Genomic DNA, 20,908 nt, shown 5'->3' on the forward strand with positions numbered 1-20,908 from the left:
TAGGACGGGCCCAGCAGGCCGTCCTCTTTCCCTCCTCTCCTGCTGCTTCCCTGCCCCTTACATGACTCTCTTTCCTTTGTAAAGCGGCGGGTGAAACGGTACAGCATTTCTAGAGTGTGTAGTTAGGATGTAGTGTTTGTAGAATTGGAAAACTGCAAGAAAACTCCTTCTTGCAAAGGTTTTTTGAGACTGTTATGGAAAGGTCCCTAAAGTCCTGGAAGCCCGGTGGTTTCGTCCCAATCCTGGGTCAGTGTGTTCTTGTTCTCAATAGGCCAGTCTGCCGTCCATCCAGGAGGAGCTGTGGCGCAGAGCTGACGGGGCCAGAGGGGCAGGAAACGGGTCTGGAACCGCCGAGGGCAGCTCAGAGCCAGACCTGGGGAAAGGCAGCTCGGATCTGGGGAGTGAGAGTCCGTACCCACTGCTGTTGCCCAAGGGTGTAGTCCTGAAACTGAAGCCCGTGGCCAACTGTTTCTCCAGGAGGGCCTGGAGACAGAAGCGGCCATCAGTCCTGAAGCCGCTGCTGATCAGACCCAGCCCCTCCCTCCAGCCCAGCTCCACGGCTGGGAAAACACCAGCGAGGTCAGCTCCGTCCGAAGCCCCTCCGAGCAAAATGGTGGTCCGGATTCCTCATGTGCTCCAGCCGGCCACCGTCGTACAGACGGTGCCGGGTGTCCCTCCACTGGGGGTCAGGACCGGCGAGGCTTTCGAGTCTCCGGCAGCACTGCCTCCCACGGCCCCTGAGGCCAGGACCAGCTTCCCTCTGTCTGAGCCCCAGCCCCTGCTCTCCTCTGCCCCTGTGCCCAAGCTAATGCTGCCCTCACTTGCCCCTTCTAAGTTTCGAAAGCCGTGTGCCAAGCCGAGAGCCTCCAAGAGAAAGGGGGCCAAGGGCTCTCTGTGTCTGGAACCAGCGTCCCTCCTCCACCCGGTCCCCGTTATCTTCACGGTGCCCGCCACCACGGTGAAGGTCGTCAGCCTTGGCAGTGGCTGCAACGTGATCCAGCCCGTCAATGCGGCCGTGGCCCAGACTCCTCAGACCATTCCCATCACCACCCTCCTGGTCAACCCCACCTCCTTCCCCTGCCCCCTGAACCAGCCGCTGGTGGCCTCCTCTCTCCCCCCGCTAATTGTTTCCCGCAGCTCTGTGAGTCTGCCTGTCCCGGCCACCCCTGAAGATCGGGCCCCGGTGAACGTGGACATTGGTTGTCCCGTGGCTGAAGGGAAAAATGCCTTTCAAGGCCTAGAACCCAAACTAGAACCCCAGGAACCCTCTCCTCTCTGTGCTCCTGTCTTCCCCAAGGAGGAGCACAGCCCAGGGCCCCCAGCAGCAGATCGCGTGAGCCAGGAAGAGCGGCCAGAGAACCGTGCCTGTGGCTGGGCTCTGGGGAAGGCCGAGGGCGAGGGCGGGAGGCAGGCTCTGGAGCCGCTGCCCCCGGGGGACTTGCAGGAAATGGTCAAGATGGAACCTCAAGACCCTGGGGAGGGTGACTCTAGTGGGTCCTCAGGCCAGGACACCTGTGAGGACATCAGAGAAGAACATTCTGTGGCATTGGACGCTGGCTTCCTCGGGGAGGAGCCGAGCGGTCCTAGCGAGCTGAGACAGCCAGCCTTGCAGCAGGAGGACGAGAGAAGGGAGCCGGCCAGAGCCGCGTCAGCTTCTCGGGAACCTCGGGATCAGGGAGACTCCGGAGATGGGAGCAGAGGCTCTCCCAAGACGGCTTCTTCCTGCGCCGACCCTGAAGGGGTGCGAGGGAGCCCCCCAGGCAAGTCTGAGGACCTCGCTAGTGCCAGTGGCCAGACGCGGGTGACCCCGGCTGGGCCAGAAGCTGGTGGAGAGAAGGACGGGCCGGAGGACGAGGAGGAAGAGGACTTCGACGACCTGACCCAGGACGAGGAGGACGAGATGTCCTCAGCCTCTGAGGAGTCTGTGCTGTCGGTCCCGGAGCTCCAGGTGAGAGCTGGGCGCGTTCTCAGGTGTTCGTGGACAGGCCGCGGCTTGCTTGCTGCACTTCGGTGTCCTCCTGCCATTTTTGTCGGACTTTGAATGCAGCGTGGGGCACAGTTTTGCCGGGGGCGGGGGTTGAGGCGAGAGGGGAGGAAGAGCGTGAACTTCCCCGGGGTGTTCTGTGTGACTCAGTCACTGGAACGTTAGATCGACTCACCTGCGCACAACTTAAACGGCAAAACACGTAGATCATGAGTGTGGACCTCAGGAAGGGAAAACTCGTTGGGGTAGAAGGCGACCTTTCAAAACACATCCTCCCCCACTTGCGGTGGGGCTTGCGTCCCGACTCCGCGCCGGGCCCTGGTGGCCTTGCTGGTGGCCTGGGGCGAGTCGGTGCCAGCCTTGGGGACATTCTCGGGGGCTTTGCAGGAGACCATGGAGAAACTGACCTGGCTGGCCTCTGAGAGGCGTGCGGGCCAGGAGGGCGAGTCCGAGGAGGACAACTCACAGGAAGAGAACTCTGAGCCGGAAGAAGAGGAGGAAGAGGAGGCAGAAGGAATGGAAAGTCTGCAGAAGGAGGATGAAATGACAGACGAAGCCGTTGGAGACCCTGCTGAGAAGCTGCCGGCCACCTTCGCCTCACCTGGGACCGCCCCGGAAGCGGAGGCCAGCAGCGCCCCGGCAGGTGAGGGGGAGCCTGGTGTGCGGGGTGGCTCTCAGCGGGCCTCCTTTGTCAGTGCCGTGCCGGGTGGCTGGTCTGAAAGCCAGTGTGAGACTTCAGAGGCAGTCCTCTGGGGCCCCTGCACGCTCCCCTCCCCCAGACAGGTTTGCCTACGCCCTTCGCAGAGAAGCGCGCTCAGACCGTCCAGGTGTGACTCTTCCCAGCCACGAGGTTTGTGTTAGGTTCACGCGAGCCTGTGTGCTGGTTCTCCATCTGTCTGCGGTTCCTCCCCGAGACCTAGTCCCGTGAGAGCCTGGCATGAGCCCGCTCTCCTGCTCAGGCCCCTTGGCATCAGCGTGCAGTAGCCGAGATCCGCTTCTCACCGCGGGGAGTGTGGCTGTGCCCGCACGGGGCTGGCCTGAACCACGCTTGTGCCTTCCCACCGCGTTCCTGCTGGTTTGTCCTCAGGCCATCCCGGACAGCCAGTGGGATTTGGGTGGCCTGCGTGCAGGTGGCAGGTGGGCGGAACGGGGCTGTGGGTTCAGAGCAACTGTTTGATCGCCTATATTCTCAGGAGAGCGCGGCCGAGCTGCTGGGAAGGGCCGGGGCAGTCGGCGAGTTCGAAGCAAGCGGGGAAGCCGAGCCCGGGCCAACAAGGACACGTCCAAGCTGCTGCTGCTGTATGACGAGGACATTCTCGAGCGGGACCCCCTTAGGGAGCAGAAGGATCTGGCCTTTGCTCAGGCTTACTTGACCAGGGTAGGCGGGGGCCGCTTCCCACCAGGGCATGTCCCCCTCAAATGCAGCTGCTTCTCTGCCGGGACTGGTGTCGAGAAGAGTCTGGTTTTTAGGCTGCACAGCCGCCCTGCATGCCCCGCCTTGGCTCTCTCCTGGAGTTGCCCCCAGAGCTGCATGAGGGAGCTGGGGCCCCGGCTTCCGTCAGCCGCAGCTTGTTGTGACTCCTTTTGCGTCACCCCTCAGTTCAGAAAGCGGGGAAAGGTGATGCCACCATCATCAGCGAGAGGGCTGACTGTGGGGTCGGCTGAGAAGCCAGACTGGTGGTGCCCGGCCAGAGAGCAGGCCTCTGCGAAGCGTCCGGTCTTGAGAGAGCTGAGCGCATGTGCCCGGTGCTCATCCCTGCAGCGTGACCGTCTGGTTCCTTTATCCCCCTGGGCAGCTGGCTTGCTGGCAGTGATGGTCATGCTTTCTTGTCTGCTGACACGTCACTGACACCCGTAACGAACGCGTCCTTGCCCCTCCGTGGTGCTGTGCGGAAACGCGTGTACCGGGCGCATTTCAGTGCAGAGTGGAGAGCAGGAGAGAGGCTGGGGCTGTGGGCAAGGGAAAGGCTTGCTGGGTTTTGTGGGGAGGGCCGCAGTCCCTGGGGAATGAAGGCGTTTCGGGGCCTGCTGGCAGCGAAGGCCTGCGCGGGACTCCTGCTCCGTATCTTCCATGAGCAGATCTGAGGGGCCGTCCGAGGAGCCGCCTCCGCAGTGGGCTTCTGCAGGGGGTTCTGGAGCTCCGTTCGGGACCTCCTCCTCCCGGTCTGCACAGCTCGCTCATCCTGATGGCGGAATGTCTTCCTGCGCAGGTCCGAGAAGCGCTGCAGCACATCCCCGGCAAGTACGAGGATTTCCTGCAAGTCATCCACGAGTTCGAGTCTGGCACCCAGAGGCAGACGGCGGTGGGCCTCTACAGAAGCCTGCAGGCTCTGCTCCAGGACTGGCCTCAGCTGCTGAGGGATTTTGCGGCTTTCTTGCTGCCTGAGCAGGCTCTGGCCTGCGGATTAGTGAGTGGATGCATGAACTCCGGGCCAGGGGGGCTGCTGGGGTCAGGGCCGGGGTTGGGGGCGGTGCCCCCAAGGAGAATGGGCCGACACCAGCCTCGTCTCTTGGCACATCCCTGTCAGATGGCCCTGGTGTCTAGGGTGGTCAGTGCCCCTTTGTTTTCACCGGGGTGATCTTCCCCCGTCTCTCCGGTTCTTATAGTGCAGTGGGAGGCTGTGCCCGTGGTTGCCATGAGAGCTGCAGGTACATCCTGCCCCTTGTAATGACAGGCGGTCCTTCCGGCAGATGCCTGCGATGTGCCCAGGGCGTGGCAGGCAGTTCTCAGTCCTAGGAATGTCGTAGGTAGAAAAGAGTGATGTCCTTGTTCTCAGGCAGCTTCCGTTCTTTGGGGGAAAGTTGGGTGATAAACAGTAAGATACATACGGTGATGTGCATAAGGGTTAGAGAGTATTTGCGAATGGAAAAATGTGTATGATGCTTCCTAGTGCCAACGCCTCATAGCAAATCCGTCAGGAAGGGGGACCGGGGGCGTGGCTCCAGGTGGGGCCTCGCAATTTCCTCTTGTACATGGTGGTCTGGGGGGGCTGCTGTGTAAGGTGATATTCGAGATGTTGGTGAGTACGTGTCCCCGCGCGAGGGACACCCCAGTTCAGGGTTGAGAGACACGGGAATGGAGGGCCGAGTGAGCTCTGGCCGGCTGGAGGTAGTCCCATGGTCCCAGGGGTGACACGTGCCTGCCGGGGCTCTCTCCCCAGGGGGGAGTCAGGGCCAGTCGTGGGCACTGTCTAGACCGTGTCAAGCTGGAGCATCTGACGTCACCACCCTTGAAGTAGTCTCGCGTCTGGATTCTGTCCTTTGCGTCATAGGTGTCTCGGGTTGGTCGCCCTTGCAGCCCAAAGTGTGCGACACCAGGTCTCGGGGCCAGCCCCACGGCTCTCACAGAGGGCCCTGCCCCAGCCACACGCTCTCAGTGCTTGGGCGTGGGGCATCCCGTCGGCCCTCGCGGCGCACGTGACGCTCTTGCCTTCTCTCCACTGTGGTAGTTTGAGGAGCAGCAGGCGTTTGAGAAGAGTCGGAAGTTTCTCCGGCAGCTGGAGATATGCTTTGCAGAGAACCCCTCGCACCACCAGAAGATCATCAAGGTCCTCCAGAGCTGTGCGGACTGCCTGCCCCAGGAGATCACGGAGGTGCTCTTTCCTGTCCCGCTGCCTTTCTGCTGCCCCGTGCCTAGCCTCTTGCTTCCGGGGGACCTTGGAGTTCCGGAGGGGAGGAAGAAGGCGAGGACTTTCCCGGCTTTCCTGAAGCACAAACCCCTGGAGCAGGGGCGCTTGTCTCCTGAAACCGGAGCCTGACCAATCTCTTGGGCTCAGGGATGCCATTAGTGCCTGGAAGGGAAGTTCAGGGAAGGAGGTGGTGGGGCCTGGGGGGGACTCGCCTGCCCGCTCTGCTCGGGTTGCCGCCAGAGCTGGAGGTCAGGAGGGTGAGGTGCAGAGTGTGGCCATCAGGAATGAAACGTGTTCCTAATCCCCCTCCAGTGTGGACACAGGAGCAGGGACAGGACGCTGGAGACGTCTTCGTGCTCTGAGAGAGGCTTCGTGTCCCCCATGGACTGGGAGTGTAGTTGGGAGCGAGTGGGTTCGGTTTGGGACGGAGCTGGTGAGGCTCCGGACGCGTCATCCTTCCCCTGCCCGCTCCCCGCAGCTCAAGACACAGATGTGGCAGCTTCTCAAGGGCCACGACCACCTGCAGGAGGAGTTCTCCGTCTTCTTTGATCACCTGCGCCCAGCGGCCAGCCGCATGGGGGACTTCGAGGAGATCAGCTGGACGGAGGAGAAGGAGTATGAGGTACCGGCCCCGAGGCTGCAGCGGGGGGGGGGGGGCACGCACCAGGGGGCGCCTGCCCAGGACTGCGCTGAGGGGCCCCTGCTCCCCGCAGTTTGATGGCTTTGAAGAAGTGGCGCTGCCTGACGTGGAGGATGAGGAGGAGCCCCCCAAGACGCCCGCAGCCTCCAAGAGCAAAAGGAGAAAGGAGACTGGGGTCCAGAGTCATGACAAGGTACCCCAGGTTGTCGGGCGTCACCTGCTTGTCTCGAGCCAGGCCTTGAGTTTCTGGAGCATTTCTGGGGCGGCCGTGGCGCGCGGCCTCTGGGCCCGAGGCCATGCGTGGCGGTGGAGCGGGCAGGCTGCATTCGTGGGAGAGCCCCGCACGGCCGCCCCCGTGGGAGGCAGCTTCCCGGGAGCTCCCTAGCTCGGTGCCGCGCCTCTGCCCTTGGGTCGTGACTGCTTCTTTCCTCTCTGTGTGCGGAGAGAGAAGCAGGCGTTCCCGCTCAAGCAGTTTGGTAGCTGTGAACACTCAGCTGTGGGACGCGTGCGTGTATCTCTCCGAGGTCGTGTTCTGGCACCGGGGACGTGCCACGGCAGGGCCATGAGCAGATGGCTCTCGTTTGCATTTGCCCGGGGTGGGGGCGCCGTGCAGCGGGAGGCTGGCGCTGGGCCCTCATGTCTCTTCGGTGTCTGTGCTGGGGTGCAGGCCCAGGCGACCCGGGGTCTGCTGGCCTCAGCACCCTCTGCTGCTCGCCCGGCGGGACCGTCTCCGCGCCTTTCCTCTTCGTTGGGCAAAACTGCTTCTCAGCAGCTCGATAACCTTCGGCGACTTAGTGAATGCTTGGGTCCGCCTCTTCGTCGTCCGTGGGGGTCATGACAGTATCAGCGTCTGGGGTCCCTGAACAGAGGGTGGCCCTGAGGGGGCTGGTGGAGGGGGCAGAACCCCAGGCACGGGGACGCAGGAGCCAAGGTGGTTGGTCATCCCAGGGTTGTCAGACTTCAAAATACCATCAAATCATCTGGGCAGCTGGGCTAGGTCAGTCCTCTGTGTTGGTGAGGGCCGTGGCTGAGTGTCCCCAGGCCACGGGAAGAGCTGCTGTGCCATGAAGGAGAGAGGGTGCGGTCAGGGCGGCCTTGCTGCCGTGGCCGTGTCCTCTCTGGACTCTGCCCGCGCTAACCGGCTGCCAAACAAGCCCGGTGTCTTTTAGGAGGCTGAGTGGCCGGACACTGCCAAGGACTGTGCCTGCTCCTGCCATGATGGAGGCCCCGAGTCCAGGCTGAAGAAGAGCAAGAGGAGAAGCTGCGGCCACTGTGGTGGCAGGGTGAGCGCGGCGGCAGCGGTGAGCGGGTCCTCCCCGGCGTGCGGGGTCGGGGGGTGGGGAGAGCGGGGGGCCATGGTGGGAGGGGCTGGCCCTGAGGCCTCACTGCGCGGGGCTGTCTGCAGCCCCCGTTACATGGGGCGAGCGTGCGAGCACCAGATAGAACCCTTTACAAGTGTGTAGTGGATTTTGCTTTTTGAAATTGAAACAAAATGAACCATTTTAACTGTTTCTCAGATTTTTTCTTTTTTTTTTTTTTTATGAAAGACCCTGAAAGGGTTGGGTTGCTTGGCAGCAAAGATAGAGTGCTTGGTTCGAGTGGGAGGAGCAGACATTTAAGATTGTCGGTTGACCTGCCAAGGATCGTGGCAGGCTGGCTTCCCGTGACCGCCCCAGATGAAGGCCATGGGGGCACCCTTGACCAAGAAGGCCGTCCCTGCAGGTCTGTGACAGCAAGTCCTACAAGAGCAAGGAGCCCCAGGAGTTGGCAGGAAGCAGTCCCCACCGGGAGGCCAGCAAAGACCTGCAGGAGGAGGCGGCCCGCGAGGAGTGCGAAGGCCCGGAGGCGAACCAGGACCAGCCCGGCAGGAGTGCTGGAGGCGGAGGAACACCTGTTCCCGGTGAGTGCTCTGCCCGCCGGCCCTGCCTCTGTCCCCATGTCTGCTTCAGTCGAACGTGCCTCAAGCTAGAACATCTTTGAGCCCAGAAAGATGAGTCTTTGGCTGGTGGACTGTCCCTTTGTTTACTGACAAGTGATACAATTCCGTCCAGCCTTGACTTGCTGTGGCCTATCCTCTGGCAGAATTGGGGGTGCTGCTGTCTGTCACGGGCATGCCCTTCCCCTGCCCTCCTGACGCGACCCGTGCCCCCAAGGGCTGTCTCAGCAGGCCCCCCACCCCCCTGCATGGCCCTGCGGTAACTTGGGGTCTTAGGTGCATGTTGACCCTGTGCGTCCCCTCAGAGCTCTGCTCCTCTCCTAGCAGGACTGGCAGTGGGGAGCACTCCGCTGTCCCCTCAGGAAGCGAGTCTTACGGATCGGCTCGTCCTGGGGGGGCCCCGGCCCTATGCGCCAGAGACGACCCAGCTTTCCTCCAGTACCAGAGCCGTGTGCGCCGGGAGGAGCCAGGCCTCACCCGAGGTCCTCTCCTGCCCTCGGGCGTCGTCCAGGCTTCCAACCCAGGGGGAGGACCAGGAGGCAGTGGGTGAGCCAGAGGCTTCTGTGCCAGCCTGGGCAGCTTCGGAAATGGAGAAATGGCCTGGAACCGTTGAGACCCCTGCTTCCTTCCTGAGTCCTGTTTCCTCAAGGACCAGAGACATGGGGAGAAGACAGATGTCAGAGAGGTCAGATGCCCCAGAGAGCTGGCTGCTGGCGGACACAGCCGCGGTGAGGACCGCAGACAAGACGTCCCCCGTGTGCGACTCTTCATTGGGAATGGACCCCTCAGAGTCTTCATCCACGGCCCCTTGGGGAGCTCTGGCTAAAGACAGCGGAACCCCGGGCAAGGGTCCCATGGGGGAGCTGCACCTGAAGGCCACAGAAGCCACAGTGTGTGCCAATAACAGCAAGGTCAGCTCCACCGGGGAGAAGGTGGTCCTGTGGACGAGGTAGGTGGCCACGGAGGGCGTGCCACAGACTATGGAGCACATGCGCGCGCCTCCCCCGGGACTAACCGCGGCACGTGGCTTCCAGGGAGGCCGACCGCGTGATCCTCACCATGTGTCAGCAGCAAGGGGCGCAGCCGCAGACGTTCCGCGGCATCTCCCAGCGGCTGGGAAACAAGACCCCCACCGAGGTAGGCGGCTCCGGCCGGGCCGGAGACCTGAGCCCCAGCGGGAGTGAGGATGGGCCGGGGCAGGGAGAGCACGGGGTGGCCGAGGGGCCAGCCCCGGGGGCCCCGACGAGGGTCTGGACTCACGTGGGCGGGTGGCAGCGGTTCTAGCAGCGCGTGGGCTTTGGACTCTGAGGTAGCGACCCAGAGACTCCATTCCAGGTGTTTGTCGGACGCTGGGGTTTAGGGCCAGACGTGAAGCGTCTCGGGTGCCCTCATCTGTGAGAACGCAGCCCTCCCCCCCGTTCCCGTGCGGGGCACGTGAGACCGTTCACGGAGCGGAGCGTCCCCGTCTCGCCCTAGGTGTCCCACCGCTTCCGGGAACTCGTGCAGCTCTTCCACACGGCCTGTGAGGCCAGCTCCGAGGACGACGACGATGCCACCAGCACGAGCAACGCTGACCAGCTCTCTGACCGCGGGGACCTTCTGTCCGAGGAGGAGCTGGACGGGTGACTGTGGGTGCACGTGGGGGTCACATCCCCCCCCACCCGCACTGGTGCCCCAAGTGGGGGGCGCTTGTACTGTGCCGGGCCGCCGCCCTTGAGCTCAGGATACAGAGCTGGAGGAGCAGGGGCTGAGGACAAGATGGAGGCAGACAGGGCTGGACGGCTATGCCCACGGAGGCCTTGTTCAGGATCTTTGGAAGCTACGGGGCCTTGGCCCTGGGGAAACAGGGGCTTGGCTCCTTTTCAGCACCCCCATCCCCCCATCCCCACGGCGCGTACGTATATACTGTTGAGACCTGATCGCAGTGTTTCTAAATGCAGCGCTCGCCCTTGCCGGTGCGGCCAGGCCATGGCCGAGCCCGTGCACCCGGTGTTTATTGTGACCCAGCAGCCTCCTGTGCTGGGAGAACCTTAGTCCGTGAGGCTGTCCCCTCCCCGGTAGCACTGGGCCAGACTGCCCAGCTCCTCCAGCGCCTCCTCCACGTCCGCCTGCTCCACTCCGGCATCCAGGAAGCTGGCCCAGCGCCGCACGTCCAGTGTGCTGAGGTCTCTAGCCAAGTCTCCCAGGGTCTGGCTCAGGGTAGAAGAGGAGCAGAGGGCCCCGAGAACTGGGATGCTCTCCACGGCTGCGGACGGAGAGGAAGGGGAGCCTGCCAGTGGTGTTCCTGCCCTGGGCACTGCTGCACAGACGGGGACGTCTGGGCCTGCAGCAGACCTGGCAGGACTGTGAACCCCGTGACTTCTATGTGCTGTCCCCTTGGCAGACCAGTGCTCCAGAGGATGGCCACTTGCCTCAGGAGCCACTGAGTGAATAAAAGGATGTTGACCTGTGGACTTCAGGGCCTTGCTTGGGGCAGCCATGTGGGGAAACCTCTCCTGAACCTTCACCAGCCACCTACCTGCCCCAGGCGGCGAGCCATCCAAAACCAGCCCGTGTTGGCTGAGGCTTGGGGAGAACAGGCGGGGGTACGGGGGGACCACGTTGCAGGGCGCCAGCAGCAGATGGGCAGAGCTGTTGGGAGAGCAGCAGTTGAGGGAGAGGTAGAGGGAGTCTGGGGAGGGGGTGGGGGAGCCAGCCTCCTACTCACCTTCTGACTCTGGGCTCCTGCTGCTGCAAATACTGGGCCAAGACGTCCTCCCCAGTGGTGCACGCGTGGAGCGGGGAAGGCAGAGCTGTCCCCGGGGCGAGCCGGCTGCCAGAACAGAGCCAGAACCGCCTTTATTTAGTCTGTGGCAATGTGGAAGTGGACTGGGAATTCGTAGGTTCTCAGGCTGTTAGCTGATGAAGGGGGCTGAGCGGCTCGTTCTCTTTTTATTTTTACGTGGGGCACAGGGAGGAAAAGGCTAGGCTCCCAGGATGTCCAGAGGTTCTCAGGCAGAGAAGGATGGGGGTCCGAAGTCTGACGGGGCTCCTAAGAACCACCGGCCCTCACCTGGTGTGGCGCGCTCCGTCTAGACCCCGCAGTACCACTGACAGGGCAAAGCAGCGCATCCCACAAGGACCCCCGCAGGCAGAGAGTGGGGTCCACGCTGCGGGTCCTCCGAGCTGCACCAGGGCATCAGGAAGGGACTGGCCTGGGACCAAGGGGAAGGGGATGGTTGCTGCTGCCGTCACCACCTAAAGGCAAGGGAGAGCTCAAGTAACCGCTTTTTCTCCGCGCTGACCCGACCCTTCACACAGCTCTGCACCTTCTTCCCAGAGAAGTTCAGCAGATCGGCCAGGTGAGCCATGGAAACTGGCGAGGAACGCAGGCGGTAAGGAACAGTGACTGTGTCGAGGGTTGTAGCCAGCACGGCTGCGCAGTGGAAGGGCAGAGTGGCCTGTAAAGAAGACACCAACGGTCATTTTTGCCTTTCGGGTCTGGAGAGCAGAGTGTGAAGGAGAAAGGGTCCCAATTACTAGAGAGGTCCAGATGCTTTGGGACAAAGCAGGGCTTAGCTTGGGCCAAGGCTGGACTAGCAGAGGACAGTGTGCTGTATCGTGGCTGAGTTCAAGCCGAGGCTTCGAGAAGAGGACGGGTAACAGGTGCGATGGCAGGTCGAGGGGTGGGGGGCACGGTCTCTACCTGCCGTCTGAACACAAGCTCGAGCCTTACGTCATACTGTAGGTGAGGGAAGGTGACCGGAGGCTCAGGTCGCAGCCCCAGGCTCCTGCCCAAGGACAAGGGGCAGACCAGAGAGCTGTGAGCGGACATGTGCACCAGGCCGAAAGCTGTGTTCAACAGACGAAAGACGTTTTTCTGGGGCTCCTGGGGGAAAAAGGCGATTGGTTTTGAGCAGCTTTCTCCCTGGGCCGTCATCCCCTGCTTTCTTCCTCTCAGCCCCTGGGACTGCCTTTTCGCCATGCTCTGCTCACCCGGAGACTGTAGGGGCCGGGGAGCAGGCCCCAGGTTATTATTCCCCGCCCTGAATACTCGTCCTGTAGCAACTCTGTGGCCTTGGCGCCTACCCCAGAGAAGCCATTGTGCAGGTCACACAGGATCTGGAAACCCTGGAAGGAGACAAATGATGACCGACAGGACGAGAAGAGGCCGCTGCCCCTGCCGCCCTACCCCTGCCCCCCGGCTACCTGCAGGAGGCTGCTGCCCCTGCTGCCCTACCCCTGCCCCCCGGCTACCTGCAGGAAGTCACACTCCTCCACATAGAAATGCAGCCTGTCCTCCAGCTCCTCCAGGTACCTGGGCTCCTTCAGGATGCTCTCGCCTTGGCCAAAAGCCTCCAGGCGACCTGCTTCCCTGCCGTGCACGAACGCAGTCCTGACTTGCAGGATCCCTGCCCATCACCCCATCCCCCAAGAGCCTGTGTTCAGGGAGGGCAGGGAAGATGGCCTCCAGAGCCTCATTTAACATCGGTGGGGACCCAGTTCCTTGCTGCACAGCCTCTGCAGCCCCCGTACCCATCGTGGTTGTACTTGTGAATCATACAGATGCTCCGGGGGTGGAGGTGGACGCGGAGGAAATCAGACCAGACTCGGACGCTGCTCTCTGTGGGGATAAGTGGTTTGGGTGCTGTAGCCGTGGCAAGCGGCGGGGGGCCTGAAGGAAGAGCAGAGGACAGGGACATTTCTTCATGTGCAGGTTCTGCTGGGTCCCCATCCCGAGGTGCCTGGTGGGAGTCTCACCTTTGCCATTGGGAATGGATCTGACCCTCCAGATACCGTCACTACTCAGCACTCCCTGGGACAAAAGAGAAACGTCTGTATTGAGTTCCAGCCAGTCCAGAGGCAAAAGAGTTCATTTGTTCTCCCTGATTTTGCTGGCTACACCCTACAGCCTGTGTTTGTCCCTGTAGTCACACTTCTTTAGGGGAAAATGTGCTTTTTCCTAAAATGCCTTTTGAAGGTACTTAAGATGATCAAAATCCTTTTCCTTTTGCTCTGTGCCCCAGTGGGGGGATCAAGCTCTGGCGCTCGGCAAGCTCTGGAGCAGAGGCCCTCACCTCGGCACTCCGGAGGTCCTGGAGATACGGGTTCTTGGGACAGAGCTCCTCCTTGTGTGTGGTGAGCTTTCCCTGCCTGGAAGAAAACGGAGGCAGGTTGGGGCGGGCGGCTTCCCTGGTTCTCGGGCTTCCCGCCCTGAGGACCACGGTACCAGGCGATCGCCGCATCCAGCTGCGCGTCCCCGTAGAGGCCACCTTCCTGCTTCAGGGAGCTCAGACTACCTGCGGGAACGGCAGGCGAGGTTAGGCGAAAGCCTCGCCCTCCCCGCCTTCAGCGCATCCTCCCGGGGGCTCCCGACACCTGCTGCCCCCCTCGCTGCGCCCTCCACCAGCCTCGGCCCTCCAAGCCGCCCCGAACACCTAGGCCTCGGGGAAACCCCGGTCTCGAAGGCTGTGGGCTCCACCCCTGCGGCCCCCCGAGCGCCCCGATCCACCACCCGCCGTCCCCGGGCCGGAGCGGCCGGTCCCTGAACCGAATGAGGCTGGGCCGGCCCGGGTCCGCGGACAAGAGCGGACCGAGGCCAGCGGCGGCCCCGCCGGCTCCTCGCTGCTGCAGCCCCGCACGCCCCGCACGCCCGGGCGCAGGCCGACCGCGGCCTCCGCCTCACCCTTCAGATCCATGAGGATGAGCCGCGGCGTGTAGGTCTCCCGGCCGTGCGGCGTCCGGCCCGCCCGGTACAGGACGTCGGGACACAGCTCGGCCGGCGGCGCGGCGGCCTCGCTCGGGGCGCACAGCGCGGCATCCTGCGGGGGCACAGGAAGGCCCGGCCTCAGCGTGGGGCCGTGGGGCCGCGGGCCCGCGGGGACGGCCGCCCGGAGGCCTCACCTGCTGGTTCCACCAGTGCGCGCCCACGAACCCCGCGAAGTGGCCCAGCTGCAGCGTGAGCACCTCCCGAGCCCCGCCCGCCATGCCGCCTGCCTCCGCCGGCTCGCGCAGCCGCGGCCGGCCCACTCGCCGCTCGCCGCCGATTGGTTCGTAGCCACGTGGGCGGGGCCTTGCCCCCCGCACTCTATTGGTGCGCCGGCATCGCCTTTCCCATCAGAGAAGCGATTGGTCGGGCGTCGGAGGCCCCGCCCGTACCCCGGGCGGCCTGCGTGGACGGCTGTTCTGGGGAGGGCTCCGAGGGGCCGGAAGGGGCGGGGCACGCGGGGGCGGGGCGGGGCACGCGGGGGCGGGGCGGGGCACGCGGGGGCGGCGGGCGGCTGTGGGGAGGCGGTTCCCCGACGCGGCCGCGGGCTCCCGTGAGGGCCGCTGCTGCCGGCCGGGCGCTTCCGGAGACACAACGCCGGCCCGGGGACCGGGGTTCCCCGCGCCCGTCACGGCCGAGCGGACGCGCCCGGCCGCCCGTCTCCTCACGCCGGTGTCTGCTCCCCGTCGTCGGAGGAACGTCCGCGCCGCTGCGCGCGCTCGCGGCCGGTTCCGCGGGCTCGGTGTGCGGGGACCCCGCGGCCTCGGGCGCTCGCTGCGCGCGCGGGGACGGAGCGGCCCGAGAAGGCCGCGGTGAACGGCGCCCGCCCGCGGTCGCGGCGCGGCCGGTGCGGGGGTCTCGGCGGGTCTCCCCAGGCTCTGCCGGCCGGAGCGAGGGCCCCCGAGGCCGAGCGCTCCCTGCCGTCGGGTTCCAGCCCGTCGGAGTCTGTGCCGTCGGCGCGCGGCCGTGGGACGTGCCTGGGCTGCGGACCCGCCGCCTGCGTTCGGTGCCCGCAGGGCCTGGCGGTCGCGCCGCGCCCCTGCGTGAGCCGAGAGGCCGCCGTCGGGGGAGCGGGCGGGAAACGCGCGTGACAGCCGCGGCGGACGCGGGACGTGCGGGTGGCCGGAGCGGCCGCGGGTCCGGGCCGAGGGAACGGGGCGTCGCGCGCGGGCGTCCGCTGGGGCCCGCCTGGGCGCGGTGACGTGCCGCCGCGATGCTTCCGGGACGTCCGAGTGAGCGCGTGCGCGGCGCTGGGCGGGTGACCCTTCGCGGGGACGGGCGCCGGGGTCGCCGAGCGGACGCGCGGGGCGCTGAGGGGCGGCCTCGGCCGGGCGTGGGCTCGCCGGAGTGTCCCCCGCGGAGCCTCGCGGGCGGCCCGGCCCGGTGGGGGACTTGTCGGGTAATGATGCCCCGCGTGTGCAGGACAGTGTCGTGTTCCCGCAGAGATCCGAGGGGGACTGGGCCGGGGGGCGCCCGGGGCTCCGTGGGCCACAGCCGCTGCCTGCCGCTCGGGTCGTGGTCTCGGGGTCCTGGGAGCGAGCCGCGCGTCGGGCTCCTGCTCGGCGGGGAGCCGGCTCCCCCCTCTGCCTGCTCGTGATCTGTCAGATAAATAAGTTGATGATCTTACCCAAAAGAGTTTACTCTAAGAGAACTTCTTAAAAAAAGGGCTGTCTGTAATTTACTTTCCGGTGGTGGCCCGAAGTGGGTGACTACTGGGAAGGTACAGCTACTGTGACCGAAAGCTCACAGTGGGGTAAGGAAGACCAGATTGGATTCTTTTGTGCAGCTGTTGCGTTCCTTTAGGTGAGACCCTTTTCAAGTTAGTGTAAGAGGTTAGAGGAGGTTTGGTCGATTCTGATCTTTTTTATGGCCACATAGATTACTTCGAATTTGTCAAGCTCGGGGAAGACTGTAAAATCTCTGGGTGTTTCCGTTGGGGTGGCATCGCGTTGCTGCGGATGGCTTGGGGGAATTGACACCTTTTCCGTAGTAACTTTTCTAGTTTATTCCTACCGTTGACGGAGGCATTTAAGTTTTCTCCAAAAACACTTCACAGTTTTATTTATAAACATCATATACATGTCTTAGTTATTTTCTATTTTTGTTGCTACTGTAAACGAAATCCTTAAAATCTTTATTTTCTGTTATGGAGACAGGCAGCTGATGTGTATCCTGACCTATCCAGCAACACTGTCTGGGCTCACTTAGTAATTTAAATAATTTATCTGGGGGCTCTCGGGTTTCTACAACATCATGTCCCCAAATAATGATGATCGTATTTATCCCTTTCCAAATCTTATATGTAACATTTTGATTTCCTCCTCTCGGGGTGCTGACTAGGAAGTGTGGGGAATCGAAGGTCTTGCCCATCTGACGGGGAAGCTGTAGCCCTTCACTTCTGAGTCTGATGCGGCCCGGAGAATTCTTGTAGGTCCTCTTTGTCAGCCCGTGGGACGTTGTCTTCTCCTTCTGGGTTACTAAGAGTTCTGATCATGAATGGATTTGGAATTGAAGAAAAAATGATCTGAATTAAGATGATAATTTTATTCATCCTTTGCTAAAGGGATACATTACATAGTTTCCTTTTTTGGAGTTTATTAACGTGTTTTATTAGTTTCACATGTACGATATCATGATTCAGTGTTCTGTAAATTTCTCAGTGCTCATCAAGATGAGTAATAGTATTCTTACATCATTTGATTTTTTTTCTTTAAATATTGTATTTACTTGAGAGAATGAGAGCGAGAGAGAGAGTGCACAAGGTGGGTAAGGGGTAGAGGGAGAAGCAGACGACTCACTGAGCACGGAGTCTGATACGGAGTTTGGTCTTGGGACTCTGGGATCATGACCTGAGCTGAAGGCAGACACTTAATCAACTGAGCCACCCAGGAGCCACCATAGTTTGATTTTGCATACAATCTTTTCTTGTATTCCTGGAATAAACCTTGACTCATTTGACTTCAAATGTTGGATGGATCTGATTTGAGATTTTTGTATCCATATTTATGAATGAGATTGGCTTATGACTCTCCTTTTCTGTAATATTTTTGTCAGGTTTTAATATCAGCATAATATTGGCCTCAAAAACCAAGTTTTTTTGAGGCCAATACTAAAAAGAAGTGACCTGTCAAATAAATAAATTAAATCTTTAAAAAGTACCTTTCTTTTTTGTTTTCCTCTAGAGTTTGTATGAGATTGGCATTATTTCTTCTTTATGTGTTTGGTAGAATTTACTGGTGGAGTCATATGGGCCTGAGTTCTTTTTAAGGAAGTTTTCGACTATGGATTCTGTAGTAGTTCTCTCTTGCGCCACAGTCGGTAAGTTGTATTTTTCTTTATCTTTATTTATTTTTTTTTTAAGATTTTATTTATTTGACAGAAATCACAAGTAGACAGAGAGGCAGTCAGAGAGAGAGAGGAGGAAGCAGGCTCCCTGCGGAGCGGAGAGCCCAATGCGGGGCTCGATCCCAGGACCCTGAGATCATGACCTGAGCCGAAGGCAGAGGCTTTAACCCACTGAGCCACCCAGGCGCTCCCCTCTTTATTTTTTTAAAGATTTATTTATTTATTTGACGGGGGCCGGGGGGGACAAAAGTTGGGGAGTGGGAGAAGGAGAAGCAGGCTTCCTGCCGAGCAGGGAGCCTGATTTGGGGCTCGATTCCAGGTCCCTGGGACCATGACCTGAGCCAAAGGCAGGCGCTTCAGTGACGGAGCCTCCCAGGCGCCCCTAATTTTAATATTTTCGGAGAACTAGATTTTTAAGTTTTGTGTTCAGTATTTTCTTAATCATTTAGTTTGAATTACCTTCTCATTTCCATTTTGATTTTTTTCTCAGAAGAGTCTTTTTTTTTTTTAAGATTTTATTTATTAATTTGACAGAGAGATCACAAGTAGGCGGAGAGGCAGGCAGAGAGAGGGGGGGGAAGCAGGCTCCCCGCTGAGCAGAGAGCCTGATGCGGGACTCGATCCCAGGACCCTGATACCATGACCTAAGCTGAAGGCAGAGGCTTAACCCACTGAGCCCCCCAGACGCCCCTCAGAAGAGTACCTTAATTTCCAAAGAAGGGGTTTTCTGTGCTTGTGTTTGGTATTCAGTTTTCACTTAAGTCGCACTGGGGTCAGAGAACGCCATTCGTATGACTTAAGTTCTTTGAAATCTGTTGATACGGCCCAGTGGTTGTGAACTTCTGAACAGGCGTAGGTGTGCTTAAAAGGAATGTGTATCCAGAAATGTCTTGGTTTAATTTTAAAAAACCTTTCACAAGACAGGTTTCTTAATTATGCTACTTGATTATACGTTCTCGGCGACCCTTGGCTATCAGTGACTGAGGTATGTTAATTCTCCACCAGGCTGTCTTTCCTTCTGTTTCATCGGCTTTTATTTTCTGAGGTTGTATAGTCAGGGCATACTATTTTATTTTTTTATCTTTCTCGTTTTGTTATTAACATGCAGGGTGTTGTCCGAGGCGTACGGGTCTGGGAATCAGGCTGACACACTTCACAGGCCTCATGCAGCACACGGCCTCCCCAGTGCCCGTCACCCCACGGCCCAGCCCTCCCACCCCCGCCCCTGGCAACCCTCCGTTCTTTTCCTGAGACTAAAGGTCTCTTAGGGTTTGGTTCCCTCTCTGGTTTCGTAGGACGTACCATTTCGGGATAGTTTTATCTTTCTGATGAGTGGAACCTTCTGCCATTTTAAAACGCCCATCTTCCTCTAAAAACGCTGTTTTATCTCGATGTCTGCTTTGCTTGGTACTGAGACAGATGAACCAGCTTCCTTTGGTGTTTTTTGACTTTTTACTTGCAGGTAGGATTTGTCTCTTGAAGACCACACACCGACGCCCGTGCGAGCGCCTCCTCGGGGAAATGCCTGCGAGGGCCACCGCGAGGGCCCCGGGGCCCTGGGGGCGCTGGGCGGGGGACTGGGGGCGAGGAGGAAGCGGGAGGCGGCGCCCGCAGACCTTCCCATCCTCCGGGTCTCCGGCGGGGCTGCGGCCCATCCCCTTCCTGCCCACTGCAGCAACCGCCCAGCTGCCCCTCCGGGATGGACTCCGGCTCTCTGGTGGGATGCGTTCCGCGGGGGGTCTCTTGTGCCGGGGTCTGAGGGGGCTGGAGGCACCCGGGCGGCAGCGTCTGTCTGGGTGACCCGCTCGGGTGATTGCGGAGCTGCCCCCGCGGGAGGTGCCCGGGGCCAGAACCGGCCCCTGCTGCTCCTGCTCTAAGGTTTTGAGAAACCAGGAATCTCTTTCCTAAAGTGGACACGAGTTAGAAATTTTGTATTTCTGTCGTTTATTTCCACTGGCAAAGTGTGAGGGTTCCTGTCTCCCCACGCCCTCCCCAACTTGCGCTTTGGCCGCCCCGGGGCTGGGCCGTGGCCTCTCACCCCACTTGGGATCTCGTGGTCCCCAACGCGGGGGACGCAGAGCTGCGCGCAGACTGTCCGAAACGTCCACTCAGTTCGTTCACCGACTTGTACACTCTGTTCTCTCACCGACGAGGGATAGTTGTTTATTCTGATAGATGAATTACAGATCTATTCTCCCAGCCTGTAGCTTTTTCTCATTTTCTCAATAATATCTTTTGAAGAATAAAAATTTTAGATTTTGATTGCTCTATCACATTTTCTTGTATGGACCACCTCTTTGACATTACATAGAAGAAATTTTTGTCTAATGAAATGTCATGAAGATTTTGTAGTCATTTATAATCTGTTTCTTTCTTTTTTTAAACGTACGCTGTGCACCCAAGGTGGGGCTCAAACTCATGACCCTGAGATCAAGAGTTCAAGGCCATACTGAGCCAGGCAAGTACCCCAATTTTGTTTTTAGGAATTTACTGATTTGAGAGAGCGCGAGCAAGTGGTGTGTGTGAGCAGGGGGAGTACCAGAGGTGGCGGGGAGCATCTCAAGCAGAATCCTTGCTGGGTGCAGAGTCCGAAGCAGGGCTCGATCTTATGACCCTGAAGTCATGACTGAGTTGAAACCGAGTCAGTCGTGTAACCAGCTGAGCCCCCCAGACATCCCTTTTGTTCTTCTAAATGTTTTATAGTTCGTACGCTTAGCTCCATGCTCCGTTTTGAGTGTCTGATGTGAAGCAGTGGCCCAAATTCATCTTTTCGGGTGTCCATTATTACCAACTGTCTTAGCATGGTTTGTTGAGGATTTTTTCCCCAATAAATTGTCCTGACATCTTGGTTGGAAAGCAGCCGACCTTAAATACACGGTTCGTATCTGGATTCACCATGTGGTTTCACAGACTGACCTCACGCCTCCCCGTATGCCAGTACCGCCCTGTCTTGGTCACTGTAGCTTTGTATGATACTTTGTAAAAAGGGAGAGTAAGTCTTCCCAGTTTGCTTATTTAAAAATCATTTGAACTATTCTAGGTTGTGTTTGTTTCTGGATGAACTTCAGGGTCAGTTGCCAATTTTTGCAAAGCGGTCGGCTGCAGTCGTGACTCCGATTGAATGGTCTGTAAGGTCCGTCTGGGGTCAATGGACATCGTGCACTACTGTCAGATTCTCTTCCTGTGGATTTAGAACCTCTTTAATTTCCCTTAGTAGTGTTTTATCGGTTTTGGTGTGTAATTTTGGAGTTCTTCCATTAAAACAGCTACATACTTTATTTCCTGCTATTTTGAATAGAATTACTTCCATGACTTCCATTTTGCCTATTTCACTGCTAGAATGAGAAATGAGGTTGGCTTTTGTGTTGTTGTGACCTTGACGACCTTAGTTCTAGCTCTCGGAGATGTTTTTGATACTTCTTAAGTTTTTCTTTTCTTTTCTTTTCTTTTTTTTTTTTTTTTGAAGATTTTATTTATTTGACAGAGAGAGATCACAAATAGGCAGAGAGACAGGCAGAGAGAGAGAGAGATGAGGAGAAGCAGGCTCCCTGCTGAGCAGAGAGCCCGATGTGGGACTCGATCCCAGGACTCAGATCATGACCTGAGCCGAAGGCAGCGGCTTAACCCA

At 59.7% G+C, this 20,908-nt stretch overlaps 3 protein-coding genes and 1 long non-coding RNA gene across 30 annotated transcripts in view; 3 read left to right on the forward strand and 1 right to left on the reverse strand.

The window, feature by feature from the left end:
- The window catches only part of GON4L (gon-4 like), a 62,272-nt gene extending 52,258 nt beyond the window's left edge, over positions 1-10,014 (forward strand). For 14 of the 18 annotated variants that reach the window (XM_059413723.1, XM_059413729.1, XM_059413728.1 and 11 more), the window contains 12 exons: positions 272-1,948; positions 2,372-2,627; positions 3,178-3,362; positions 4,195-4,392; positions 5,434-5,577; positions 6,092-6,235; positions 6,327-6,446; positions 7,423-7,554; positions 7,976-8,153; positions 8,514-9,138; positions 9,224-9,326; positions 9,666-10,014. In XM_059413723.1, coding sequence (XP_059269706.1) covers positions 272-1,948; positions 2,372-2,627; positions 3,178-3,362; positions 4,195-4,392; positions 5,434-5,577; positions 6,092-6,235; positions 6,327-6,446; positions 7,423-7,554; positions 7,976-8,153; positions 8,514-9,138; positions 9,224-9,326; positions 9,666-9,815 — 3,912 coding nt within the window. In that variant the 3' untranslated portion in view covers positions 9,816-10,014. Of the gene's footprint in view, positions 1-271; positions 1,949-2,371; positions 2,628-3,177; positions 3,363-4,194; positions 4,393-5,433; positions 5,578-6,091; positions 6,236-6,326; positions 6,447-7,422; positions 7,555-7,975; positions 8,154-8,513; positions 9,139-9,223; positions 9,327-9,665 lie in introns of those variants that run through there. The other 4 variants (XM_059413727.1, XM_059413730.1, XM_059413731.1 and 1 more) reach the window with 4 other exon arrangements.
- Positions 10,015-10,103: 89 nt separating this feature from the next.
- On the reverse strand, positions 10,104-14,192 carry MSTO1 (misato mitochondrial distribution and morphology regulator 1). 4 transcript variants are annotated; one of them, XM_059413745.1, is made up of 14 exons: positions 14,073-14,192; positions 13,855-13,990; positions 13,399-13,468; positions 13,247-13,322; positions 12,966-12,984; positions 12,705-12,792; positions 12,426-12,543; positions 12,165-12,299; positions 11,905-12,057; positions 11,498-11,629; positions 11,242-11,426; positions 10,897-11,001; positions 10,708-10,820; positions 10,104-10,434 (listed from the first exon to the last, which is right to left on the reverse strand). In XM_059413745.1, the coding sequence occupies exons 1-14, from the start codon at positions 14,154-14,156 to the stop codon at positions 10,220-10,222; spliced, it is 1,629 nt and encodes a 542-aa protein (XP_059269728.1). In that variant the 5' UTR covers positions 14,157-14,192; the 3' UTR covers positions 10,104-10,219. The 4 variants fall into 4 exon arrangements, with proteins under 4 accessions (XP_059269728.1, XP_059269727.1, XP_059269725.1 ...); XM_059413744.1 differs by having other exon boundaries at positions 12,930-12,984; XM_059413742.1 differs by having other exon boundaries at positions 12,705-12,843; positions 12,930-12,984.
- A 245-nt stretch (positions 14,193-14,437) lies between these two features.
- On the forward strand, positions 14,438-19,739 carry LOC132025890 (uncharacterized). Of its 6 annotated transcripts, none has more exons than XR_009406728.1 (4): positions 14,438-15,738; positions 17,163-17,253; positions 18,201-18,742; positions 19,684-19,739. XR_009406728.1 is itself a non-coding variant. In XM_059413754.1 (3 exons), the coding sequence occupies exons 1-3, from the start codon at positions 15,149-15,151 to the stop codon at positions 19,078-19,080; spliced, it is 615 nt and encodes a 204-aa protein (XP_059269737.1). In that variant the 5' UTR covers positions 14,438-15,148; the 3' UTR covers positions 19,081-19,542. The 6 variants fall into 6 exon arrangements, 1 of the variants encoding a protein (XP_059269737.1); XR_009406729.1 differs by lacking the exon at positions 19,684-19,739 and adding an exon at positions 18,743-19,542 and having other exon boundaries at positions 18,201-18,265; XR_009406730.1 differs by lacking the exon at positions 18,201-18,742.
- Positions 19,740-19,827: 88 nt separating this feature from the next.
- The window catches only part of LOC132025891 (uncharacterized), a 9,841-nt gene continuing 8,760 nt past the window's right edge, over positions 19,828-20,908 (forward strand). For both annotated transcript variants that reach the window (XR_009406732.1, XR_009406733.1), the window contains exon 1: positions 19,828-20,413. This is a non-coding gene — a long non-coding RNA (uncharacterized LOC132025891). The remainder of the gene's footprint in view (positions 20,414-20,908) is intronic.

The sequence above is a fragment of the Mustela nigripes genome, chromosome 10 (genome assembly GCF_022355385.1).
Source record: "Mustela nigripes isolate SB6536 chromosome 10, MUSNIG.SB6536, whole genome shotgun sequence".
Taxonomy (NCBI): Eukaryota; Metazoa; Chordata; class Mammalia; order Carnivora; family Mustelidae; genus Mustela; species Mustela nigripes.